Here is a 16424-nt window from a genome sequence, read left to right as displayed (position 1 = left end):
ATGAGATTTTGCAGATGTTGGAGATGCACAGTAACGTAAACAAAATGTTGAAAGAACCAGAAGGTCAGGTAGCATCTATGGGGGAGGGGGGGAAAGCATAACATACATTTATTCCTAAGATCCTTCCTCGGAAATGGAAGGGGGTGGGGGTGTGCGGAATAAGATGGTGGACAGAGAAGGAGTACAAGATGGCAGATGATAGGTGAAGCCAGTCAACAGTGAAGGTGAGTGGGTGGGTGGGGGAGGAGATGAAGTGAGGAGTGAAGTGGTTGGTGGAGAATGCAAAGGGCTGGAAATAAGGAATCTGAAAGGAGATGAGAGCCGACAATGGGAAAAAGGATGGAAAGGAAGCATCAGAGGGAGATGATCGGCAGTGGGCAAGAGAGGAGGTAAAAAGGGAGACAGAATCAAGAGGGTGGGGTGTGGGTGGAAGAAAAGTGGAGATAGAAGTTAAAGATATCGATGTTCATGCTGTCAGGTTGGAAGATACACAGATGTGTTATGAGGTGTTGCCCCTCCAACCTGGGAGTGCTGTCATTGTCAGTCCAACAATGATCCGGCATGTTGGAATGGGGAGAGTAAATCTGAAATGATTGGCCACCAGGAAATACGTTTTACTGTGGACAGAACAAATGTGTTCGACAAGGAGGTTTTCCAATCTACATCGCGTCTCACTGAGGTACAGAAGGCGGCACTGGGAGCGCCGGATACAGTCGATGGCCCGACAGACCCGCAGGTGAAGTGTTGCCTCACCTGGACGGACTGTTGTGATCCTGAATGGTGCTGAGGGAGGAGGTAAATAGGAATGTGCAGCACTTCCCTCGCTTTGCGAGGATACGTTCCAGGAAATAGATTAGTTTGGGGAGACGAGTGGACAAGGAAATCCCTATGGAAAGCAGGGAGTTGGAGCGGGGAGTAGAAAAATATATGTTTGATGGTTGGAGATAAGAGAAATTGTGGAGGTGACTGGAATATGGAGTGAAGGCGGATTTTCAGGAAATAGAGCAATTGGGTGTGAGATCAGCATCAATGGTGGTGGAAGGGAAACTGCATTCTTTGAAGGAGGAGGACAACTCTGATGATCTGGAAAGGAAAACATCATTCTGTCAACAAATGTGGCGGAGACAAAGGAACTGAGAAAAGGAAATAGCTATTTTTTACAGGAGACAGTGTGGGAGGAGGTTTAGTCAAGATATTCATGCAAATTGGTAGGTTTATAAACAAAAAGTGTGAGGCTGTTTTATAAACCCTGCCATCTGCTATGGACAGTGTCTTTCTCGGGTCAGCTCAATGCACCAGGGAAGATGATGGAGGGATTTGCAGAGATGGCGAGTGCTGTTGGGGTCGGAGAGGTTTTCAGAGATGGTGAGGGGTGTTTGAGCATTTCTCTACCACTGTGGAAATGTACTTGTAGTTCTATAATGGCATTTTTGTCTGTATCAAAATGAAACACATATTGTATCGGTGTGTTTTGCTAATAATGTTTGTGCAACATTATGCTGAGGGAACCCGAGTACCTGACTGCAGACCCGCAGTCCCTACACTGTATTTCAGCTGTCACTTTTATTTCTTTCCCCAAAGTACGTGACTATACAGTTCCCTACACTGTATTCCATCTACTATTTCTTTGCCCATTCTTGTAATCTGTTGAGGTCCTCTTGTAGCATCTCTACTTCCTCAAAACTACCTGTCCCTCCACCTATCTTGGTATATTCGGCAAACGTTGCAACAGAGCTATCAATTCTGCCATCTAAGTCATTACCATATGACATAAAAAGAATCGGACCCAACACAGATCCCTGTGGAACACCACAAGTCACTGGCAGCCAACCAGAAAAGGTTCCCCTTATTATAGTCTTTGCCTCGTGCCAATCATCCACTGCATTATCCATGCAAGAATCTTTCCTATAATTTCCTGTCATAACTTGTTAAGCAGATCCATGGGAGGCAGCTTGTCAATGACCTTCTGAAAATCCAGTTCTGAAAGCACATCATCAACCGATTCTCCTTTGTCTATCTTAATTGTTACTTCAATCAATTCAAAGAATTTCAACATACTTGTCAGACAAGATTTTCCCTTGAAGACAACATGCTGAGAATGGCCGATTTTATCATGTGCCTAGAAATACCCTGAAAGCACATTCCCAATAACCGACTCGAATATCTTCCCAATCAGTGGGGTCAGACAAACTGGCCTAAAATTTCTGTTCTTCCACCTCTTTTCCGTCTTGAAGAGTGGAGTGATATTTCCATATTTCCAGAACCATACCAGAATTCATTGATTCTTGAAACATCATTACTAACCCCTCCACAATCTCTTCAGCCACCTCTTTCAGATCTCTGGGATGTACACCATCTGGTCCAGGTGACATAGTTACCTTCAGACCTTTCTGTTTCCCAAGAACCTTCTCCCGAGTAATGTAACTTTACACACTTCTGACCACTGATGTCTGGATTTCCACTGCTAGTGTATTCTGTAGTGAAGACTGATGCAGAATACTTATTCAGTTCATCCACCAGCTCCTTGTCCCCGATTACTACCCCCCCCCCCCGCCTTGTTTTCCAGTGGTCCGATATCCACTCTTGTCTCTCCTTTACACTTTATGTATCGGAAGAAACATTTGGTATCCTCTTTAATATTACTGGCTAACTTAACTTTGCATTCCATATTTCCCTTCTTAAATACTTTCTTAGTTCCCTTTTGTTGCTTTTTAAAGCTTCCTAATCCCCTAACTTCCTACCATTGCTTGATCTGTTAGATGCCCTCTCTTTGGCTTTTATGTTGGCTTTGCCTTCTCATTAGCTACAGTTGTGTCAGCTTGTCTTTAGAATACTTCTTCCTCTTCAGTACATATGGTTTATCCTATGCCTTCCAAATTGCTTCCAGAAATTCCAGCCATTCTGTCGTCATCCCTGCCAGTGTTTTTTTCGAAACAATTTTGGCCAGTTCTTCTCTCTGTAATTCTCTTTATTCCACGGTTATACTGGGACATCTCACTTTAGCTCCTCCTTCTCGCATTTCAGGATGGATTCCATTATTTTAAGATCACTTGCTCTTGTGCGTTCTTTCACCTTAAGTGCTCTAATTAATTCATGTTCATTGCACAACACCCACTCGAGAATAGCTGATCCCCAGCTGGGCTCAACCAGGAGCTGCTCTAAAAAGCCATCTTGTGGGCGTTCTAGGAAACTCCCCTCTTGGGATCCTGCACCTATCTTATTTTCCCAATATATCTGCATGACTATCTATCATGACTATTGTAACATTGCTGTTTTGACATGCAATTTCTTTCTCCCGTTGCAATTTGTGGATAATATACCGACTACTTTTTGGGGGAATCCAGAAAACTCCCATCAGGGTCTTTTCACCATTGCTCTTCTTTAGTTCTACCCCCAATGACTCAACACCTTCCATCTGCATGTCACCTCTTTCTAATGATTTTATTTTATTTTTTAACAACAGAGCCACACCACCCTCTCTCCCTACCTGCATGTCCTTTCAATGAACATATAAGTATCTGGGACACAAAATACTGCAGATGCTGGAAGTCTGGAGCAATACACACAATGTACTGGAGGAGCTCAGCAAGTCAGGTAGCATCTATGGATGAGAATCGACGTTTGGGGCCAAGACCCTTCATCAGAATTCTTGACACCCAGCTATCTGGAAAACCAAAAAACAATGAAAACAGAAAAATAGTGCAAAAAGGAAAACTTTTAACAACATTTACTTCAAGGCTTAAGAACATTTGCCAAGCAGAGACCCATGGTATAACAAATAGAACAGAGAAAATCAAAATGTACAGCACATTACAGGCTCTTCATTCCACAATGTTGTGCCTGCCATGTAACTTACTCTAGAAGCTGCCTAGAATTTTCCTACCGCATTGCCCTTTATTTTTCTAAGCTCCACGTACCTATCTAAGAGTCTCTTAAAAGATTGTATTGTATACACCCCTACCCACTTATCCTGCAGTGCATTCCATGCAACTACCATGCTCTTTGTGAAAAAATTACCTCTGACATCCCCTTTGTACCCATTTCTAAGCACCATAAAATTATGCCCCCACGTTAGCCATTTCAACCATGGGAAAAATCCTCTGGCTGTCCACGAGATCAATGTCTTATCCACAGGATCAATGCCGACAACAAAGGCAATAAACACTTTCGCTACACCCATATTAACGTATTCCTTAGGCAAAATATCTTGGTCCCACTCCAGTCTGAAACTTTACAAAAAAAAAACTGAAAAGACAAATTTACAAAAGACTATTTACACTCTATAGATTAACACTACTGAGGATAGAAGGAGGAAGAGCTATAACAGACATTAAAAAAAATCACCCAACAGTCTGATAAAGTTTCTAAAGTATATAATTTCATACAAAATAAACAGGATTCAGCACACCATGCAGGTATATGCAATTCTGATAAGAAAAACAGTCCAGAAAACTTAAATGAGAGGCCAACTCAGAAAAATGAATCATCACTATGGAAGAAAACATTAGCCAGTGGAATGAGTATGACCCTCCATGGAAGATATCCCAACAATCTGAGCAGACGAGATGCTGACAAGGAAGCATCGAGCACCTGACTGAGAGTTGGCGACCTCTTCCCAAAAACAGGGGTTCCTTGCAGAAATACAGCAGAAGGTGGTTAACATTTTAAAAAATCAAAACTACATAAAAGACAAACAAACCAGGCAATAAATGCAGAAAATGCCAAGAGAAACCAGACACAATTCAACACATTCTGGGATCCTGCAGCAGTTTAACTCAATCTGATCAATTACACAGGTACACAAGTGGCAAATATCATTCACCAAAATCCTGCTTTAAAATGCAAACTCATGAATGCCCTCCATCACTTCATAAAGGCACCATAAATTCAAGCCTGATCCAGTTTTAGAGTCAAAATCTTACAAATCAATACATTATTTCAGATAGGACAATCCATAATAACCATCCAGATATAATATTACAGGATAAACAAGTGGGAACAACTTGCTTATATCCTAATATCTCTATTATATATCTATATAATATCTATTCTATTTATATAGAGGTATTGGGGAATGAGACTAAAGGGGAGATTGGATCAGCTCATGATGAAATAGCGGAGCAGACTCGATGGGCCGAATGGCTGACTTCTGCTCCTTTGTCTTATGGTCTAACATGTCAGACAGAACTGCAGTCAGCTCGACTTCTTCAGTCTGCAGAGAATTCAAGGGAAACCTCTTCACTCACAGAGTGGTGACTGTTTGGAACCCATCACCAGAGAGAGAGTGAGAGATGAACAACAGGGGAGGATTTAAAAGGAAAGTTATGGAACTGAATCACTGGCAGGGTCCAGCCGGCCTGAGTTGACTCTCTACTGTACACCAGGTGTGTTATAAATTCACTAAGTGCCAGAGACAGAGTTTAAAATTATTTATTTGTCTCAGATCCAGAATATTAAACTCCAGTCCCATTAAAGGTGAATAGGCAGCAGAAGAAACTCCTCCCATGCCCAGTGACCAGGGTGCAGAACTGGGTGTGGTGAGCAGCAGCAACCAACAGTCACTCTTGAAATTGCATTCAGCAACGGTGATGGACAAATATCCAGCATGCAGCTTATTGAAACTTTCTCCCCAGTATGAAACTGGTAGAGTGTCACACGGTTAGATTACTGAGTGAATCCCTTCCCACATTCACAGCAGGTGAACGGCCTCTCCCCAGTCTGAACTCAATGATGCACATTTCATGGAGACGGCTGAGAGAATCTCTTCCCAAAGTCTGAGCAGGTAAATGGCCTCTACCCAGTGTGAACTCGCTGGTGCCTCAGCAGATGAGATGATCGTGTGAATGCCTTCCCACATTCACAGCAGGTGAATGGCCTCTCCCCACTGTGAACTTGCTGGTGTCTCAGTAGATGAGATGACCACTTGAATCCTTTCCCACATTCACAGCAGGTGAACGGCCTCTCCCCAGTGTGAACTCGCTGGTGTACCAGCAGATCAGAGGACCGAGTGAATCCCTTCCCACAGTCCGAGCAAGTGAATGGCCTCTCTGCACTGTGAACTCGCTGGTGTACCAGAAGATCAGGTGACCGAGTAAATCCCTTCCCACAGTCTGAGCAGGTGAATGGCCTCTCCCCACTGTGAACTCGCTGGTGTGCCAGGAGATCAGTTGACCGAGTGAATCCCTTCCCACATTCTGAGCAAGTGAATGGCTTCTCTCCAGTGTGAACTCGCTGGTGTGCCAGCAGATCAGTTGACCGAGTGAATCCCTTCCCACATTCTGAGCAGGTGAATGGCTTCTCCCCAGTGTGAAATCGCTGGTGTGCCAGTAGATCAGATGACCAAGTGAATCCCTTCCCACATTCTGAGCAGGTGAACGGCTTCTCCCCAGTGTGAACTCGTTGGTGACTCTGTAGGGTGGATAACTGACTGAATTCCTTTCCACAGTCTGAGCAGGTGAACGGCTTCTCCCCAGTGTGAACTCGTTGGTGACTCTGTAGGTTAGATAACTGAGTAAATCCCTTTCCACAGTCTGAGCAGGTGAATGGCTTCTCCCCAGTGTGAACTCGTTGGTGACTCTGTAGGTTGGATAACTGAGTAAATCCCTTCCCACAGTCTGAGCAGGTGAATGGCTTCTCCCCAGTGTGAACTCGTTGGTGACTCTGTAGGTTGGATGACTGAGTGAATCCCTTCCCACAGTTTGAGCAGGTGAATGGCCTCTCTCCAGTGTGAACTCTCTGATGTACTTTCAGTTGAGATGAACAAGTAAATCCCTTCCCACAGTCTGAGCAGGTGAACGGCTGCTCCCCGGTGTGAACTCGCTGGTGAGCCATTAGGTCAGATGACCGAGTAAATCCTTCCCCACAAATTCAGCAGGTGACCAGCCTCTGCCCGGTGTTAACTGACTGGTGTATCCACCAGCGGGAAGACCGACTGAATCCTTCTCACACACAGAATACGTGAATGGCCTTACCCAATGTGAACTTGCTGATGTACCTTCAGTTGAGATGACCAAGTGAATCTATTCCCACTGTCTGAGCAGGTGAACAGTCTCTCCGCTGTGTAAAATGATGGGCGTGCCAATTGGTCAGATGACTGAGTGAATCCCTCCATACAGTCTGAGCAGGAAGGATGATCGAGTGAATCCCTTGCTCCACTCTTTAAATATCTAGCCAGAGACAGCAAAACTGGTGTGCCGTGTTTGAATTCCCATAAACAAATTCCTTGTCATTTTTAACCTGTAAGAAGATATACAAAATCCATCAATGGGTGAAGGACAACATTTCAGATGAGATCACTTGAGTTGCCATGGTGTGATCTGGCATCACACTGTTACAGTGAGGTTCAACACTCGTTGGAGAGAGAAATCATCTTTTAATTGGGCACAGTGCTAATATCTGGAATGACCCTCAAACTCTCTGATGCTCTTCCTGTCTCTATAAGAATGGGGCATTTCTGCCATCACCAGTTTGTGTCTTGGCTCAGTCTGACACTCCATTGGTGTTATTCCCTGTTCCTGCTGAGCTGCATGGGTGCCTGGCCCCACAGTAACTGAAACACTCACACAAATAGCCGTTGTTGATGTGCAGCTGGGATTTTCTTTTATGTACTTTTAATTTAAGTGCCACAGTTCTAATGCCACATAAATATCTTCTACTCAGATGAATGGTTGGCCTGCACAGCTGCTAAAAGGAATTAGAGTGAATGTTAGTAGTCCCACCCCATCTCAGTGGTCAAAGCCAGCTTGTATTTTCCCTCATAATTGTGGAATACCTCCATCAAATCTCCCCTTAATCTTCTACATTTGAAGACCCAAGTCCTCCAGACCTGACAACAACCTTGTGAATTTTCTCTGTACTCTTTCGAACTCTTTTATATCTTCCTGTAGGTTGTGACCAAAACCATACACAATACTCCAAATTAGGCCTCACCAATGTCTTGTACAACGTCAACATAAATCTATCTCCAGTACTCAGTACTTTGGTTTATGAAGGCCAATGTGCCAAAATATTTCTTTCCATCCCTATTGAACTGTGATACCACTTTCAGTGAATTATAGACCTATATTCCCAGATCCCTTTCTTCAACACTCCTCCATGCCCGACCAGTCACTGTGTAAGACCAACCCTGGTAGGTCCTACCAAAGTGCAACACCTCACACTTGTTTGCATTAAATTCCATTTTCCATTTCTCAACCCATTTTCCCAGCTGGTCCAGATCGCACTGCAAGCCGATAGTCTTCTCGCAGTCTGCTGAATCCCCAGTCTTGGTTTCATCCAGAAATTTGCTGATCCAGCGAACCATATTATCATCCAGATTACTGATGTAGATGACAAATAACAGATCTAGCACTGATCCCTGTGGCACACCACTAGTCACAGGCCTCCAGTCAGCGAGACAACCATCTGCTACCACTCTGGCTTCTCCCAAAACCAGTGTCTGATCCAATTTACAATCTCATCTTGAATGCTGAGTGATTCACCCTTCTTGACCAACTTCCCATATGAGACTTTGTCAAGTGCCTTGCAAAAATCCATGTAGACAACATCCACTGCCTTGCCTTCATCCACTTTCCTGATATCTTCCTCGAGAGACTCTATAAGATTGGTTAGACATGACCTATCGTGCACAAAGCCATGCTGCCTATCCTTAATCAGTCCACATTATCTAAATACTTATGTATCCAGCTCATGCACATGTGTTCCAATAACTTTCCCACTACTGATGTCAAGCTCACCAATGTACAATTTCCTTTTTATTTTTAGAGCCTTTCTTGAACAGCGGAACAACATTGTCTGTCCTCCAATCCTCCAGTACCTTACCTGTCACTGAGGATGATTTAAATATCTGTGCTTCGGCTCCAACAATTTCTGCACTTGTCTTAGTGTCCTAGCGAACAACTTGTCAGGCCCTGGGGATTTATCCACGATAATTTGCCTTAAGTCAGCAAACATCTCCACCTCTGTAATCTGTACAGGGTCCATGAAATTGATGCTGTTTTGCCTCACTTGTGTCCATCTCCTGTGTAAATGCGAATGCAAAAATAATCTCCCCCATTTATTTTGTCTCCTCATATGGATTACCATTTCTGATCTTCCAGAGGATTAATTTTTCCTGTGCAATCTTTTTGCTCTTAACATATCTGCAGAATCTCTGATGATTCTCCTTCACCTTGTCTGCTGGGGCAACCTCATGCCTTTTTTAAATTTCTTTCTTAAGTGTTCACTTGAATTTCCTGTACTTCAAAAGTACCCCATTTGTTCCCATTTGCCTGTACCTGGTATCCACCTCCTTTATATTGATCTGGGAGATGAAAGCCAAAGGGGTGATGGAGCTGCATGGTGGGAGGTAGGGGTTGGGGGTTGTTTAAACTAAAGTTGCAGCAGGAATGGGAGCCTGAATAATAGATCAGATAGTGGAAAGGTTGGCCTAACTCCAACTTAGAATCTCAACCTGTCTTCCAGACCTCTCTTTTTCCATATTTATTTGGAATCTCATGGCATTATGATCACTAGATACAAAGTGTTCCCAGACACTAATTTCTGTCACCAGCCCTGGATCATTTCCTAATAGCTTATTGCTCACTTCTACGTTGGGAATTCTATATGCTGGTTAAGGATACATTTGACAAACTCTACCCCAGCTAGTCCTTTTACAGTATGGGAGACCCAGTCAATATATGGAAAGTTAAAATCATTCACCATAACAACATTTGTTTCTTGGCATTGTCTGCAATCTCTCTACAAATTTGTTCCTCTAAATCCCAAGTCCCAGTGATTGCTACAGTATCATAATTCCCCGTCCTGAGTTCATCTGGCTTTCCTATGATGCTTCCTGCATTGCGATATACACAGCTCAGCACATTCATCGCACCATGCTCAACCTTTTGATTGCTGACTTTTTCTGAACAACATCTGCCGGGGTGTCAAGAAAGCAACCTCTCCCTCAATGTCACAAAAACAAGGGAACTGGTTGTGGGCTACAGAAGGAATGGAGACAGGCTAACCCCTATTGGCATCAATAGATCTGGGGTTGAGAAGCTGAACAGCTTTAAGTTCCTTGGCATAAACATCATCGAGGATCTCATGTGGTCTGTACATACCGGCTCTTTCACATCAGACGGTTGAAGAAGTTTGGGATGGGGCCCCAAATCCTAAGAACTTTCTACAGGAGCACAATAGTGAGCATCCTGACTGGCTGCATCACTGCCCGGTATAGAAACTGTACTTTCCTCAATCACAGGATTCTGCAGAGAGTGGTGCGAACAGCCCAGTGCCTCTGTAGATGTGAACTTCCCACTATTCAGGACATTTACAGAGACAGGTGCGTAATAAGTCCCGAAGGACCGTTCAGGACCCGAGTCACCCCAACCACAAACTGTTCCAGCTGTTACCATCTGGGAAATGGTACCACAGCATAAAAGCCAGGCCCAACAGGCTTCTGGACATCATCTCCCACCAGGCCAACAGACTGATTAATTCATGCTGATACAATTGTATTTCTGTTATAATGACTGTCCTATTTACAAACTATTTATTATAAATTACTATAAATTGCACATTGCACATTTAGACAGAGATGTAAAGATTTCTATGCCTCACGTATATGAAGGATATAAGTCATTTCAATTTACCCTCTCCACTATCTGTTCTGGCATTCTGACGACAATCCCCCCTGCAACTTCAGTTTAACCACCTGCCTCCCCCCCCCCCCCCCACACTCTAGCACTAGCAAGCAAGCCTAATCACTAGGATATTAGACCTCTGCTAGTTTTAATACCCAAACTAACAAATCCCCTATCACCCATTTGACTTTCTTCTGCGAGGTAATCCCCCCCCCCCCCAAAAGTTTCTAACAACCTGTTGTTGTGTGGGATGGTCCCAAGAGTATTCTGTGATGGCTATTTAACCTCGTTCCCCTTCCTGACTCTCGGTGGAACTCATCTCTTTTCATGTCATATCTATCACCCACTTCGACTCCCAGATGATCTGGAATTCATCCATTTCCACCTCCAACTCTCTAGCGTGCAGGGTTACAAGCTGCAGCCTGATGCACATCTTATACATGAGGGCATCAAGGACACTGGAAATCTCCCTATCAATGCCCCGTCTAATTTGTAATGACCGGTGTGCTGAAAAGTCTTGTGCTGTGCAAGTTTTACCCAGTGACAGCAACATGTGCACACTGAATTTTAAATAAAAAGGTATTTATTTTAACAGCTAGCCAATCACTATCGATAAGAACTTTGATCTCCTCTGGGTTTGATCGAGTTCATCTGCACTCTCACATAAGCTATGTAGCAGGCCTGTAGAGGGTTATGAAGGATTTTTTCACTCCAGTTTTTGCACACTGTCCATAACTGATTTGCTTGCTAAATGACGCTTTAAAAAAGTCAGATTTCCAGATATCACTCCACTTCTTCCCACTTGCAAATTCTCCAGCAACATTTGCATCACCACAATACACACTGGTAACACCAGTTTCTGTATTGGACATAAATATTTCCCCTCTCCCTCTCCCAGGTGACTGACAGTGGTGAACTCATTGATGGCAATACCAATGAATATGAAGGGAAGGGCTGTAGTCTGTCCCACTGGAGTCTGGCACATTTGTGATGTGAAAGCTACTTGTTGCCCAGGGCAAAGGTGTTTGATATCATTATGTACCCAGAGAGAATGGGTCAAAACATGTTCCACAAGAGGAGGTAGAACAAGCAACACACACAAAATGCTGGAGGAACTCAGCAGGCTGGGCAGCATCTATGGAAAAGAGTACTAATACTGAGTTCCTCCATCAATTTGTGTGTGTTTAAAAACGCAAACACGAAGAAATTTGCAGATGCTAGAAATTCAAGCAAAAGACACAAAAAGCTGGTGGAACACAGCAGGCCAGGCAGCATCTACAGGAAGAAGTACAGTTGACATTTCGGGCTGAAATCCTTCATCAGGACTAACTGAAAGAAAAGATAGTAAGAGATTTGAAAGTGGGAGGGGAGGGGGAAATCTGAAATGATTGAGGACAGGAGGAGAGGGATGAAGCTAAGAGCTGGAAAGGTGATTAATACACAGCTGGAGAAGGGAAAGGATCATGGGACGGGAGGCCTGGGGAGAAATAAAAGGGGGAGGGGAGCACCAGAGGGAGATGGAGAACAGGCAAAGAGTGATTGTGAGAGGGGCAGAGAGAGAATAAAAGAAGGGGGGATAAATAAATAAATAAGGGATGGGGTAAGAAGGGGAGGAAGGGCATTAATGAAACTTAGAGAAATCAATGTTCATGCCATCAGGTTGGAGGCTACCCAGACAGAATATAAGGTCTTGTTCCTGCAACCTGAGTGTGGCTGACTGGGGGACAGTTTCGCTGAACACCTACGCTCTGTCCGCCAGAGAAAGCCGGATCCTCCAGGTGGACACACATTTTAATTCCACGTCCCATTCCCATTCTGATACGTCTATCCATGGCCTCCTCTACTGTCAAAATGAAGCCACACTCAGGTTGGAGGAACAACACCTTATATTCTGTCTGGGTAGCCTCCAGCTTGATGGCATGATTATTGATTTCTCTAACTTCCGTCAATGCCCCTCCTCCCCTTCTTAATCCATCCCTGATCTATTTACTTCCCCCCTCCCTTTTTTCTCTCTCTGCCCATCACTCTTTGCCCGTTTTCCCTCTCCCTCTGGTGCTCCCCTCCCCCTTTCTTTCTCCCCAGGCCTCCCATCCCATGATCCTTTCCCTTCTCTAGCTCTGTATCCCTTTTGCTAATCACCTTTCCAGCTCTTAGCTTCACACCTCCCTCTCCTGTCTTCTCCTATCATTTCAGAATTCCCCCTCCCCTTGCCCCTTTCAAATCTCTTACTATCTTTTCTTTCAGTTAGTCCTGACGAAGGGTCTCGCCCCAAAACGTCGACAGTGCTTCTTCATGTAGATGTTGCCTGGCCTGCTGCTTTCCACCAGCATTTTGTGAGTGTAATTTGTGTGTGTTGCTTGGATTTTCCACATCCGCAGATTTTCTCTTGTTTGTGATTGGAGGTAGATCAAAGGTGATTTTCTCCACTGCTGATGTAAAAGATTTTGTTCCCTTTCTCCGAGTTCCCAATCATTGCAATTAGATAGCTGGAGCTCAGCTCTGTCTGAGAGATCCATTGGTTCCCATTCCCCCATCAGCCGGAAGCTCCCCAGAGCCCGTGTGCGAATCGTGGGGCTGAGAGACAGCAGGACTGTCCCGGGATTGCGGACTACAGTGTCCGTTGTTCACAGCAATTGTTCCTCACTCGGTGTTGAAAACTCCGGCCCGGAAAAGTTCTCTTACCTTTTTCGATCATTCTGAGGCCTTTGTGTACTGCGCGCATGCGCGATATTCGAGAACTTCCGCATCCCTGACGCCTGCGCATTCGTTCGGAGCTTCAGCGACAGGGAAAATTATTACGCAGAGCTTTCTGGGAAATCACGATGCCATTAAAAGTTTCTGCAACGACCGGTTCAATGTCCAGAGCTCAGTTTTTTTTTTGGGTAGAAAACCCAGCAGCTCTTATAACGCAGAAAGCATCTCCTATAAACAATACGCTTAATATCAGCAAATTTTCTGCGTGTTTAATGCCAAAGTAGAACCTTCTTACAAATGCAAATATGAAACACAAGAGATTCTGCAGTTGCTGGAAATGTAGACACACATAAAATGCTGGAGGAACTCTGCAGTTCAGGCAGCAATTAAGCAGAGGAGCAACAGTCCAGGCATGCTGAAGGGGTTCGGCCTAAACCCTAAAATATGGGTCCTCTCCATATTTGCTGCCTCAACTGTTGATTTCCACCAGTATTTTGCAGAAATTTACCCCCCCCCCCCCTTTTTCGATCAAGCAGTTTCAAAACTTTTCTGATCTTTCATTTGTAGCCACATCCTTCTGGTCTGGTTCCTCCTCCTCCTCCCCATCATAAACTCTAGACCCCATCTCTCTCTGGAGCCCCAAAGCCCTGACTCAGGCTGGCAACTCTTTGTTTTCTGACTTTGCTCCTTTGAAGATTCACTCGCTAGTCTGCTGTCAGACTTTGGAGCTGCATTGCAACAACCCAGCTGTCTGAGGCACAGTCCTTTGAAATTAGTGAAAATGACAGAAAACGTTGAAAATAGCGGTGGAGAAGGAGTTTAACCACCTTATTCCAGAGCCCTGTAGAACTCAAAGCCACAGTGAACTCATCGTCTTATTTAGCCTGGAGAAAATCATGCAGGGAGTTCATGCAGGTGTAGAAGATAATGAGAGACAATGATCGTGTGGAAAGCCATAGGCTTTTCCCCAGGATGGAAATGGCTAACACGAGGGGGCATGGTTTTAAGTTGCTTGGAAGTAGTTGCAAAGGAGATGTCAGAGGTAAGTTTTTTACACAAAGAGTGGTATGTGTGAGGAATGCACTGCTGGTGGAGGTGAATACAGTGGGGTATTTTTAAAGATTCTTAGATTGATACATGGAGCCCAGAAAACTAGAGGGCTATGTGGTAGGGTAATTCTCGGCAGTTTCTGGAGTAGGTTACATAGTTGGCACAACATTGTGGGTCGAAGGGTCTGTAATGTGCTGTAGATTTCTATGCCTCTATGAAATCCAAGGGAAATCTCTTCTCTGACACAGTGGTGTCTAGCTGCAACCTTTCATCACAGGGAGTGTGAGAGGGGAGCAGCAGGGATAGATTTTGATATAATGATATGGAACAGAAACATGGGCAGGGACCAGATGGGCCGAGTGGCCTCAATAGTGTACATCATGAGTGTGGCAGAGACAGTAAGTACCTGGCACGGGATTTGATACAGAACTGATTTATCTTTCACAGATCCACAATATTAAGCACCAGTACAGTTTCAGGCTAACATCAGTAGAACGGATCCTCCAATGCTCAGTGACCAGGGTTCAGTCCTGGGTGCGAAGAGCAGCTGCAGGAACTGCGGATTCTGACACTAACAGTCCCACGTGAACCTGCAGCTGCCTTCAGTCACCGTGATAGTTAAACATTTAACACAGAGCTGATTTGAACTTCCTCCCTGATGTGAAGTTACTGGTGCTGCAGCAGCTGAGATGATTGAGTAAAACTCTTTGCTCACTACGAAGAGAAATGCGGCTTCTACTTATTGTGAACTCACTGGAGCATCACAAGGTGGGTTAACTGAATGAGTCTCTTTGCACATACAGAGCAAGTGAACGGCCACTTCCCAATGCGAAACTGTTGGTGTATCTGTAATGGCCGAGTGAATCACATCCAAATTGAGTCAATGGATGGCATCTCACTGCTATCAACGTCATGGCAATTTATCCAATCAGATCACGAACATTGACATGTGTTCGGGTTCTCCATGTAGCGAGTAGGGCGCTGTCTTCTCCAGCATCTCCGCCTCCACGTTCAAGGATCGGCGGCTTTCAAGCGCTGGTGAACTAACAGATACAGCGGAACTAATGTGCTGTTGTGTTTGTGATTCCCATACACAAATTCTTTGACATTTCTGCACTGTTAAAGGTTTACAAAGCACGTCAGTGAGTGAAGGACAACATTTCAACTCAGATAATTTCAATCTCTATGGTGCCTTCCGATAAAAACACTGTCAGAGCTCAAAACAATTTGGAGGAACAAGACTTCATCTTCTAACTGGCTACAATTCCGGCATCAGGCACAATATCAAACTGTCTGCTTCTCTCTCTGTATCAAAATGGATCATTCCCCCCCCCTTCATCAGTCTGTGACTTGGGTCAGTTTGTCTGTCTCCTTCCCGTTCTGAGCATGCGCCACACATCCACCAAGATCACATTTTATTTACACGGCTGCGATTAGAGACTTTCTGATTAATATGTTCCTCCTGGCATTTGACGGCGATAAGTTCAGAGTCAGCAATAGTATTGGACCTCAGGAGTAGGTGATTAGGCTTTCTCGTTGGAAATCGATAAACTGCTGGTAGTGTGTGGCTGGATGAGTGGGTCGTTTACAGACTGGAAGGAGGGAGCTTTTGGAGTACCCCAAAGATCAGTCCCTGACCACAGTTGTTCACAGTTTAATGTCCGAGCGGAGGCACCGAGATGTGAGATGTCCCAATCTGTTGGTGACGCAGAAAGAGTGGAGTTGGGGAAGGGGAGGCTGTTCACATGCAATTTCGTAGCTTTGCTATCAGTACATAGTGCATTGTGGGGCTGCAGTGGTGGGTTCCATTCCTGGGATTAGTGCACAGTCACTGTGGGCTATGAGGATTTTGTGAATAAAGTGCCATTCTCTAATTTAGAATCTCAAGCCGTGGAACAAGCCTATCGTTTCTATATTTAAGTTGTATTTATGGCATTATGATAATCAGATACTATACTCCACGACCTCTCTATCCATGCCTTTCAATATTCGACTTTTTTAGGAAATTTGGCCACAGGACCATCAATACTGTCATCCAATGCATTGACATAGAACGTA

The 16424-nt window shown here is 44.4% G+C and overlaps 1 protein-coding gene across 1 annotated transcript; it reads right to left on the bottom strand.

Annotated features, from left to right (window-relative positions):
- Window positions 1-4329: 4329 nt before the first annotated feature.
- Window positions 4330-13367, bottom strand: LOC140730866 (uncharacterized). The gene is made up of 2 exons (XM_073051842.1): window positions 13305-13367; window positions 4330-7236 (listed from the first exon to the last, which is right to left on the bottom strand). The coding sequence occupies exon 2, from the start codon at window positions 6829-6831 to the stop codon at window positions 5794-5796; it is 1038 nt and encodes a 345-aa protein (XP_072907943.1). The 5' UTR covers window positions 6832-7236; window positions 13305-13367; the 3' UTR covers window positions 4330-5793.
- Window positions 13368-16424: the final 3057 nt, after the last annotated feature.

Source organism: Hemitrygon akajei, chromosome 7 (genome assembly GCF_048418815.1).
Source record: "Hemitrygon akajei chromosome 7, sHemAka1.3, whole genome shotgun sequence".
NCBI lineage: Eukaryota > Metazoa > Chordata > Chondrichthyes > Myliobatiformes > Dasyatidae > Hemitrygon > Hemitrygon akajei.
The sequence above is the reverse complement of the archived record's forward strand: the minus strand, read 5'-3'. Positions and strand labels throughout refer to the sequence as shown.

Bases quoted from the DNA above. Each gene is read 5' to 3' on its own strand.
- LOC140730866 (XM_073051842.1), bottom strand. From the start codon at position 6,831: ATGGCTCACCAGCGAGTTCACACCGGGGAGCAGCCGTTCACCTGCTCA.